General features: G+C 38.0%; 1 protein-coding gene across 1 annotated transcript in view; it reads right to left on the bottom strand.

Moving 5' to 3' along the window:
• Positions 1 to 5,645: 5,645 nt before the first annotated feature.
• The window catches only part of LOC126419891 (lysosome membrane protein 2-like), a 217,926-nt gene continuing 211,692 nt past the window's right edge, over positions 5,646 to 11,879 (bottom strand). Inside the window, exon 10 of the mRNA XM_050087155.1 lies at positions 5,646 to 6,681. Within this exon, the coding sequence (XP_049943112.1) occupies positions 6,496 to 6,681 (186 nt within the window). The 3' untranslated portion in view covers positions 5,646 to 6,495. The remainder of the gene's footprint in view (positions 6,682 to 11,879) is intronic.

The following is an 11,879-nucleotide window of genomic DNA, read 5'->3' as shown; positions in this document are numbered from 1 at the left end:
GGCATCTCAATTGGTAGGAGAACTATCAACAACCTCCATTTTGCTGATGGCACTGTGCTTTTAGCCAACAGTGAAGATGAACTTGCTGAGCTACTAACAAGAATAAAGGACAAGTCCAAACTCATGATAACTGATTGAGAAGATCAGATCCAGCTCACAGGTCAATTAAAGTAACTGGAAGTCATGCATTCCTTCATCTATCTTTGGTCAACCATCTGCAGCATGAGAAGTTGTGAAGAATGAGATAAGAAGACAGATCACCCTAGGGCGAATGGCTATGAAGAAGTTCACCAAGATTTGGCAGAGCAGAGCAATAACAAATAGCACAAAGATCCAACTAGTTGAAACACTCATGTTTTCTGTCTTCCTTTATGGTTGTGGAACACGAACACTCAAGGCCAGAGACAAACAGTGCATTGATGGCGTTTCAGCTTTGGTGCTGGCGTAGGATGCTTCGCATAAAATGGACCAAAAGAAGAACAAATGTGTCCATTAGTGAACAACTCGATAGCTCCAGATGCCTTTCTCTTTGAGTCACTGAAAAAATTCTTGTTCTTTGGCCATATTGCGAAAAGAGATAGAGAAAATCTAGAGAAAATAATCTTTAAAGGAAAGATTGAGGGCACGAGACCAAAAGGAAGAGCAGTGAGCAGATGGATTGATCAAATCAAGAATATCTCCAGTCTACCTGTTCAGCAGGCACTAAGGGAAGCTGGCAACCATCCAGGATGGATATGCTTGGTTCATGGGATCATGATGCTCAGCAATGAGCACAACAACTTATGATGGTCATAGCTCTAATCACATCCAGTAGCTAATGAAACAATGAGAAAACAATTTTCCAAACAAGATATTGCTGCCAAAAGATAGACAACTGTAGCTCACAATTGTCAATCTACTGTGAAATTCATAATCTGCAAAAATTGTAAGCCACCTAAAAGTCTAAAAATATTTGTTTTATGATGTAGACATATACTGAAATTAGTTGTTATGAGTTTCTGAGCAAATGTGCTATTGAAAAATTTGAAGAAACCACACATTTAGCTGGCCACTGACTCTATAATATGACTTTGTGTGGCACTCATAAATACATTAAAATATGCAGTTTATCATGACACATACAAGCTTTAATACAATCACTGAATGGTGATGGTGGAATGACACAAAATAGTGAAGCTAATTTATGCAACTCATATGGTACTGTTTGTGTACACACACGCACACACACACACACACACACACACACACACACACACACACACACACAGAGAGAGAGAGAGAGAGAGAGAGAGAGAGAGAGAGAGAGAGAGAGAGAGAGAAAGAAGAAGAAGTCAGCTTACGCATACAGGGTGGTTCTGGAGCACTGTCATAATTTGTGTAGTGATTCCGCATGTGAAAATAAACCAAAAAAGTCCTGTGAACATCTGCCCAATTTTTGATTGTTATGGAACAGGAGCAGGTTGAAGACTACACACATCCACGAATGATTAGGAAGCCAAGTGTGAATATTACTTAACAAAATGCTGTGTAGGTGCTGTGGGGGACAGAATGATAATGGACAGATGACTGATTCTTCCTACAAGAGGTGTTCAAAAAGTCCCTCACCCATCTCAATGCACTTGTCAATGCATTGGAGGATATTTTTTGCAGCACATCAATCATCATCTTGGCAGACTTTAATGCATGCAACAGCATTGGTGATGTGAACAACAAGAAACTGGGTTACTTGCCTGGTACAGTGAATCAGTGATCCATATTGTTGCAAATACATCTTTCATTGTTGCTCTAACGTCATGTCTTCCAAAAGTGCAGGTAAGTCGTCTATCAGGAAATGTGTGTATGGTGTGGCTGTCATGTGATTTATCAGGAACACAGGCGCCATCAGCAGATCATCAGTCATATCACATCAGGCGTTCACTGAGAACCTAACTTGGATTCTTGTTTCCCTAGGGTCTTGTGGGTTCTCCATCACCCATGTATGGGAACTGAGGGTGTTCATGACACCGTGTTGTGTAAACATAGCCTCATCTGTAAATAAAGTGCACTGCATGACATCTCTAAGTACAGCCAACCATTCACAAAATAGTTGTCTGTTTACTGAGTCACTTGGATGCAGATGATGCACATGGAATGGGTACAAGGCCACAGAATTTAGTGTACACCACACTTGCATTTGTTGAATATCAAGCTAAGGGCTAATGCATCATGTCGTGGGACTCCATTGTACCAAGGCAATAACGTCTTCCCTTTCCTCAACTGACTGGATAGCCTCACACTGGGTATTGTTGCAGATTCATGTAATGTTTGAAAAACCCAAGGAAATACCCTGGCACAGGGGTTCGTCGATCAGGGAAATGTCCCTGGTATTTTGTCACAAACAACATGTCTGCGTATTTTGCTTAGGTGAACATATGCAGCATGTTGGTATTCACAGACATGGTGGGCTTGATCAATTAAAGAATACTCAAGTACAACATGCACATTTCCTCACAACTGCTCACTCATCCAGCCCACAATTGCACACTGGGTATGTTTAAAGCTGTTGCCTCAGTGCAACTTCACAGTGCTGCCATCTGTTGGAAAACACCCACACCTCACTTAGGATGCAACAGTCATCTGTCCCACCATTATTCTGTCTGCCACGGTGCCTACGCAACATTTCATTAAGTAATAATCACATCTGTTTCATATTCATTCATGGATGTGTATTTTTCAACCCACTCCAATTCCGTAGTGATCAAAAATTGTATACATGTTCAAAGGACTTTTTTGGTTTATTTTCACGTGTGGAATAACCACACAAATTATGTGACATTTGTCCTGCACTCAGACTTCACAGTGTGATTCCTCACATACTAGAAATACAAAAATGTCTGTCACAAAATTTCATCCTGTGCACATTTCTGGCAGTAAATGGATGTTAAATATCGACAATATGGGAACACTGTAATCACATAGCTGTAGTGCTACACAGTTGATGCAGTGAATAGCATTTTGTTTTAGCAGAAAGGAGGTTAATGGTTCGATTCTGGTTCAAGACTTATTTATTTATTTTTATTTCCCAGCTTCATTCTGCCATATAACACTGTAGTATACACCATTTATTAAGCCACACATATGCAACATTTACATAGTACAGTGTTTTGTAATAGTGAACATGACAAAGACATGGTCAAACAAGTTATAAATAGACAGTTGAAACAAATGACCTGTCATAGGACAGAATAACTACAAAAACATTATCAATTTTGAGATGCTAAAGGTTACTGCACAGTTAAATAACTCAGCATCTACTAGTCATTTGTCCTACATGCCATATGTATGCCCAACTGTAACAATTAGCAACCAGTGACAATAATAATTTCCATATTAATGACCGCATGATGCTTACAATAGAATGGATTGTCCTAAGAGCGGATGCTCAAAGCAACCTGCCTGCAAATACAGACATTGCTATCTGTTGGATAATGCAGCTCTGGACTCTTCAGAACATGGCTGCATTCATAGATCCAAAGCAGAAGGACCATTCGCTATCAGTTCTTCCACATGTGTTGGTGGAATAGAATACATGTGCTCCTTCAAATGTCCCCACGTGAAGAAATCCAGACTATTTAGGTCAGTGAATGAGGAGGCCATACAATTGGACCTCCTCATCCAAGCCATTTCCTTAAAAATGTTGGGTCTAAATGTCATTACATATTATTTCCAAAGTGTGGAGGTGCACCATAATGTTGGAACCATAACCTCTATCGAACTATGAGGAGGAACATCTTCATGTGCATCAGCCAGATATCTTGAGAGGAATGGATGATACCTTCATGCAGTCAGTTGGTCAGGTAACAAGTTGGGACCCAAACTCCTATCTCCCAGTATTGTGGCCCAGACATTCATGCCAAAGCAAACTCGATATCCATGGTTGCAGGTGATTTGTCGGTTAATGTTACACCAATGATAGGCATTTTGCTTGTTGAAGTCACCATCAAGAGTAAATGCTGCTTCAAACAACCAAATTACAGTGTTTAACTAATCATAATTGGTTTCCTATTGTTGGAACCATTCGCAGAATTGCTTTCACAGATAGTGGTCTGAAGTATGAAGGTTTTACATTAAACAATAATGAAAGGAGTGCAGCACATGCTTATGCAGCATGTTAATAACTGTGCAGTGTGGGACACACAGCTGCCTTGCAACACTATGTGTACTTCGCTGTATGCTTCCTCAGTAGCTGGAGTACACTGAATTTGTGGTTGACCTCTGTCACATGATTGTGGAAGGAGAGAACTCAAAGATGAAGTTCCAGACAACTAAACATATTTTCATCTGGATGATGTTGACCAGGATATCTAGCAGTATATTTATGAGTGGCAACACCAGCCCAGTTATAATCTGCAATAAGGGGCAGAAACATATGTCTGCCATACAGTTTTAGAATAACACAAGGAGAAAATACAATATGTATACAAATGTACGTGGAGCCTTTATGGGCACATTATTCCACTAGCAACTAGTTTCTGCCAGGTGAACAGCACATACAGCATAACCAGGTAATTAGTCACAGCAGACTGTTGCACTTAACACTCATCACCTCTCTTACAACTGTTGTTTTGCATGATTCATCACAACACTGCTAACTGTGAAATGTTCATTTTTGAATTACACTGTTTACCTAATGGTAATGAATGTGATGTTTCCATATTCCCATCGATAATAATAATAAGAACACTGTTTCCCTAATGATAATAGATGTGTGGTCTTTCCATATTCCCATCAATAATAATAATAATAATAATAATAATAGTAACACATTGAGATATTTACTAAAAAAAGACCTAGAGGAAGACCACCTGACAGATGGGACAGAGATATAAGGAAGACAGTGGGATTCAATTGGCAACAAGAAGTTCAGCATCGGAAGAACTAGAAGATCTTGCTGTGATGATTTGTTACACGACTCAAAGAGGCCACATCATTAAGTAATAGAACTGGCTGATTTTATATATACATACATTAGTGTGCTTAAGATGGTCACTGAAACATCAGTTTATCTCCCTCTAAACAGTGAAATCATTAGACCACAATTAAGCACATCTTCCAATCGTGAAGGTTAAGAATACAATTTTCATTTGCTACAGTGGTAACAGCAATGTGTTGTTACAAATTATATGTGTGTTTATTCATTTAACTAACAACTGTGCAAGTCTAATTTTCTGTGCTTCAACCATTTTCCTGTATTGCATTTCATTTCATAATGTTGGCTGGAAACTATTATTTCTTGATTATTTCTTCTTGATTCACTTGCTTACAAAACAAAATTCTTTTTAGAGTTTTTTGTTCTATTTTCAACTCACTATCCCAGGTTCACACTTGCTGAAACAAGTCAGCACAATGTTTGAATGCTCTGCTAGGATCATAGCCATTGTACCAGAGGAATTGACACTTTTTAGTGCCATAATGAATTGTGTAATATCATTAGAGGCCATATTTTTAGAACTAATGTCTGTCTGTGGTTGATGTAATCTTTGCAAAAGTAAATCTAATGTCTCTGCATTTGGTTTCTGATTAGTAAGTGCACAATAAAAATGTGAATGTACTGTAAAATGTGGCAGGATCTGCTATTGAAAGAGATCAAATGAAGTTCACAAAAGTTAATGTGTTTGGGCCATTTTATTCTTCAGTCACCAACAAGATGCCCAGCCAAAGCAATACAGTAGATTTGTCACAAAGATAAATATTTGTCTTATGGAATATTTCTCATTCTCCCTAAAAGAATTATCTGGCATGTAAACATCTCAGTTTGTATGTAAAAACCTTATTTTCTGATGTATTAAGTGCTTAAAATTTGCAAAACTTATGTCTGTTGTACAAGAACAGACTGTAAAAAGGCACCTATATGTTTTAAGCTTGGTTTAACACAGTATTGTCACTATAAGTCTGCCATCAGCTTTTGGCATCTTAAATGGGAAGTGAAATGTAACAAGAAACATGAGACATACACAAACAACAATGGAAGTCTTTGTACAAATCACAGCAATAACACAACAAAGATACATTTAGCAATAACAAGACACAACATATGATTTGTATAATACAAAAACAACGTATAGTTTGTACATTTCAAAAATATATATTACAACACAAAAATGTATTGAGCAATTATCTGAACTTGAATCTAAATGACATGTATGTTATTACTACAAAATAACTGCCTATAAGTTACTTACAGAATGACAAAAATATTTTCAAAAAATGCAATGTCATGAAAAATACTGAAATAAAGCAAACAACAGTTCATGAATAGTTTGAGACATAGTGTCATAAGAAACAAGATGCAGAGTACAAGTTTGTAGCTCACAATCCATACTCTGCAAGCATCTTCAGAATGACTGCTAATATATACCTGCATCATAATTTGAACTTTACATAAACCAGTTTTTTGCCATTATATTAACAGCCCTCTTTGATTAAAATTAATGAGTTTCACACACTGACAATAAATTATGCACTGCTGGTCGGCACTAGTATTTGACTACTCCTACACAGCCTCAGTTGTCGCCATAACAGGTACAAGAAGACCAGGCTTAAAGTGGGCAGCCCATACAGCAGAATGAGTTGAAGCACACGAGCACTATACGTCACATGTACAAACAAACTTTGGAAGTCACTGGGTAAATCATCTAGGCCCTGTGAACAACAGTGATGATTAATATGTAACATATGCTTGATAGTTAATTGTAGTATGACGAAAATAAAATACTAACTGTAGATTCATTCATGTCAATGTATAATAAATATAAAATGAATGAAAATTTAATTATTACTGCAATAAGGGACATTCCATCTCATTAAGCAGTATATATAATAAAAGTGTGTGTGTGTGTGTGTGTGTGTGTGTGTGTGTGTGTGTAAGTGCTGCTAAAACTACTATTATGGCTATGGGCCAAGATGAGGCCAGTCTATGTTGTGGCTACATTGTAATCTCTAGCACCTGCTTTTTGCTACATACAGCTGTATTGTATCCACTGGAACTGCACAAATATCACAATCATAACATCAGATCTTGTCTGAACTAAAACGCAGCAGTATGACAAACCCCATTCTTCAGGACCCACAATTCTGCCCCATTTAAAATGACTTACATTCTGATACTGCACATTTGGTATTGATGAGGCACATTAAATCTCACTTTCACGTTCCCCCCTTTTCTGATGGTTCTTAATTAATTTAATGCCTTGGCATAATACTGCTTCTAAAACAAAGAATGCTGATGGGCCTACATGCATGTCATTTCCTGGCAACACAATTTAGTAAGGTACCATTAAGCTCCATTGTCAAAAAGAATTAAATTGTAACTACCCTAACAAATTTTTCAAAAGAAGGACAAATTTATTTTTAACAAAAGCTCACTGTTATGATTTCTACTAAACAGTAAGTCTTTCTGTGAACTCTTCTCATTTGTTGACCAACAAAAAACTATTCCAACATGTCCTTTGTTCCTGACTCTGCAGCTATTGCCATTGGTTATGACGGGAAAGTTACTCTACCTTGAGTAGGATACTTCACCCACATGATTATGCAAATAAATATAATTTCACAACTTATGGTTCTAACCTTATTACTTTGCTGTGGTAGTTATTGAATAACAGCATTCTTGGATCTCCAATGCAACATATTTATTTACTTTACAGTACAAGACATGTTTCAGACTCTGCACTCATTTCTAGCCTTCTAGCATGCAGTGGTGAGAATATAAATCATACCACTTCAGTTAATGAAGTGAGGGAGATAAATTTAACATAAATGTATCTACATTTTTTCAGCCATCTCACAGGCAAATAAGCAATGTAATATTATTTGTGAAATTTTCAAGACCTCATTTAACCTGGAAACCATCAGGTTGCTGTACTCATCAGTTACTTCATCTTGAGTTATTTTTCATTGTGAACATCACCAGTGGAAAAATTGAAAAATTTGCTGCCAGAAGAGTAACAAAAAGTTTGATGCCCCTGGTTTGACTTCTTTAGTTGTTGCTAAGGGAATGAGATCAATACTGTGGGTGATGATGAAGACAGAAGACTGTGCTGGAACAGCATGCAAGGACTACAAGTGTATATAATCCTAGAAAGAATTGAAATATGGCTGTATCTAGTGCAGCAAACAAAATGAGTCCACTCAGTTACTTGTGTCACATACTTTGGCACATTCAAATGTTTATTAGACAATTTCTTCATTAAAGGTCAAATACAGACATTGTATATGCTACAGATACCACATATTAGTTAATCATTTAGCTCAAGTGAAAAGTCAAGCATTAAAATACAATCTCCTACACAGACACATGTCAAAGCTACTGTTTGCTATTGAAGTTTAATTTATTCACAGACTGTACTCCGTATACCACATCAGGAAGGGGATCCTTCATGGATGTGGAAGAAGTCAAGTTATACATTAACAGGCATAAGCAGCCACTGCAGATAACTTCTGTGCACTATACTAACAACTAGTTACAATTAATGTCAATATCCCCACATTCACATGAAAGGAGGAACATCAAGGTTGAATAGTTACTTTCTCTAACTGCAACTTGTTGTCCCTCACTTCCATCCACTCTTCATCCCATTAATACTCCTATTTTTCTGACAGCTTTGGATGTGTATGACATGTACAGTGTGATTCCACAGCTCTACCATGTGCAGAGGTAAGAACATATCACTAAGGCCAGTCATTCTAACTGCCCCAAAGCAAACTATGGAAGGACAATATGACTGGCCACAGAGTGGAACAAAGACAGTGCACATCATGGAACCTGCCAAAGTGGACCAGCCATCTGCCACTGGAATCTGCTATCATTGCAGTGTCTCCCTCAAACTTTAGCACTGCTGTTTCACCCTCTTGCATCTCATGGGCTTTGACTCCACCCACAGCACTCACCAGCAGGTGATTAATTTGGAAGCATTACCAGGGCTCATAAGAAGTATACTTGCCTGACAGACTCTAACTCCTCACCCACAGTGTTACTAATGACTGGTGATGGATTTAAATAGCTGCCTGAATATTCCCAAGAATATTTATTGTCTAGAACTACTGCATTATTTAATACATAATGTGATGTTTTCTTGGTGATAATGATGATGATGATGATTTATGGCTGATGGCACTAAACAGCAAGGTCATAGTGCTCACGTTTTCTTGATAGAAGGATCCATTTTTATATGCATATATATCTAGCATAAAATAAGCTAGTTGTCCCTGGATGGATGTTTATCAATTGCATTAGGTCACAGCAAATTGGTGAAGAGGATTTGAGAACTTTTTTTGCAGAAAGTAAGTCTACAGTATGCAGTGGCATAAAATTTGAAACTACAGCAGTTGTTTCAACATCTGCATGAATAGCAGCAGTTGACTTGTCCCAGGTTAGCCCCACCCACCTCATTGCAGCCCACACTTGCGCCATCTCAATATCTGATTGAAACCATGAAGACTGGAGTTCATACATAGTATGTCTGTGCAATTAATTGGGGCTGGAAATATCACTTACTCTGGAATATCACTAGCTGGCCCTCAAACAGCAACAGTAGTGGGGGAGTGGGGGGTGCAGGTAATTGGGTAAGTACATGTGTGTATTTTATTTTTTACATATATCTTGTGCATTTTCTCAAGTGTTTCGGCAGATATCTGGAATTTTTTTTTGCATTCTGTAGCTGAACTCAGTCCAAATGAATAGTGCTCAACACACCTTTCATGAGACAACTAGTATTGATGGAAAGTATCAGTTTCTTTCCTGTTACAAACAAAATGCTTATTGAAGCAGAATTATGTGTGCCTATTTGATAGAGCAGTTCCAAATTAGTCTACTGTGATATTTGTTTCATCAGTGTGCCTTAACAGGACTCTAAAACTCAAAGAATAAAGAGCACTCCAGCAGTGACAGCAATGTCCTGGCCAGCAGTGATGGCTACCACCAAGCATGTAGCACTGCTCAGTTGGTGCTGGAGTACTGTTTATTCTTAGTGTTTTACTCTCTCTCTCTTAATACATATCAATAAGATGAGTACTGGACCAGACTAATTTGGGACTGCTCTATTGAATGGACACATAAAATTCTGATTTAAAAATAATTTTGTTTGCAGTGGGAAACAAACTGATGCTTTCTGTTGACACTGGGTGTCCCATGAACGCTGGTATGAGCAGTAACTGTTTGGCCTGAGTCCAGCTACATAATGAAGAAACATAATTGCAAGTATCCACCAAATCATGTGAGAAAATGAGCTTCCATGAATTAATCCTGCAAAGCATGATATGAGAGCACTGCTTGAGTTACTTTTAAACAGCTTATTTGAAAGCATTCTGAAGTATTACAGGAAAATGAACAAGTTTGAAACATCTTAATACACATAGTTTGTTTCATATGTGTGACAGTGTCCTAAATGATATTTATAAAGCATTGTTGTTGTTGTGGTCTTCAGTCCTGAGACTGGTTTGCTGCAGCTCTCCATGCTACTCTATCCTGTGCAAGATTCTTCATCTCCCAGTACCTACTGCAACCTACATCCTTCTGAATCTGCTTAGTGTATTCATCTCTTGGTCTCCCTCTACGATTTTTACCCTCCACACTGCCCTCCAATACTAAATGGGTGATCCTTTGATGCCTCAGAACATGTCCTACCAACCGATCCCTTCTTCTAGTCAAGTTGTGCCACAAATTTCTCTTCTCCCCAATCCCATTCAGTACCTCCTCATTAGTTATGTGATATACCCATCTAACCTTCAGTATTCTTCTGTAGTACCACATTTCAAAAGCTTCTATTCTCTTCTTGTCTAAACTATTTATCGTCCATGTTTCACATCCATACATGGCTACACTCCATACAAATACTTTCAGAAACGACTTCCTGACACTTAAACCAATACTCGATGTTAACAAATTTCTCTTGTTCAGAAACGCTTTCCTTGCCATTGCCAGTTTACATTTTATATCCTCTCTACTTCGACCATCATCACTTATTTTGCTCCCCAAATAACAAAACTCCTTTACTACTTTAAGTGTTTCATTTCCTAATCTAATTCCCTCAGTATCACCCGACTTAATTCGACTACATTCCATTATCCTCGTTTTGCTTTTGTTGATGTTCATCTTATATCCTCCCTTCAAGACACTATCCATTCCATTCAACTTCCAAGTCCTTTGCTGTCTCTGACAGAATTACAATGTCATTGGCAAACCTCAAAGTTTTTATTTCTTCTCCATGGATTTTAATACCTACTCCAAATTTTTCTTTTGTTTCCTTCACTGCTTGCTCAATATACAGATTGAATAACATTGGGGAAAGGCTACAACCCTGTCTCACTCCCTTCCCAACCACTGCTTCCCTTTCATGTCCCTCGACTCTTATAACTGCTATCTGCTTTCTGTACAAATTGTAAATAGCTTTTCGCTCCCTATATTTTACTCCTGCCACCTTCAGAATTTGAAAGAGAGTGTTCCAGTCAACATTGTCAAAAGCTTTCTCTAAGTCTACAAATGCTAGAAATGTAGGTTTGCCTTTCCTTAATCTAGCTTCTAAGATAAGTCATAGGGTCAGTGTTGCCTCATGTGTTCCAGTATTTCTACGGAATCCAAACTGATCTTCCCCGAGGTCGGCTTCTACTAGTTTTTCCATTCATCTGTAAAGAATTCGCGTTAGTAGTATTTTGCAGCTGTGGCTTATTAAACTGATTGTTCAGTAATTTTCACATCTGTCAACACCTGCTTTCTTTGGGATTGAAATTATTATATTCTTCTTGAAGTCTGAGGGTATTTCACCTGTCTCATACGTCTTCCTCACCAGATGGTAGAGTTTTGTCAGGACTGGCTCTCCCAAGGCTGTCAGTAGTTCTAATGG

This window comes from Schistocerca serialis, chromosome 9 (assembly GCF_023864345.2).
Source record: "Schistocerca serialis cubense isolate TAMUIC-IGC-003099 chromosome 9, iqSchSeri2.2, whole genome shotgun sequence".
In the NCBI taxonomy this organism is placed as follows: domain Eukaryota; kingdom Metazoa; phylum Arthropoda; class Insecta; order Orthoptera; family Acrididae; genus Schistocerca; species Schistocerca serialis.
Note: the sequence above shows the minus strand (reverse complement) of the source record. Positions and strands in the feature narration are given on the sequence as shown.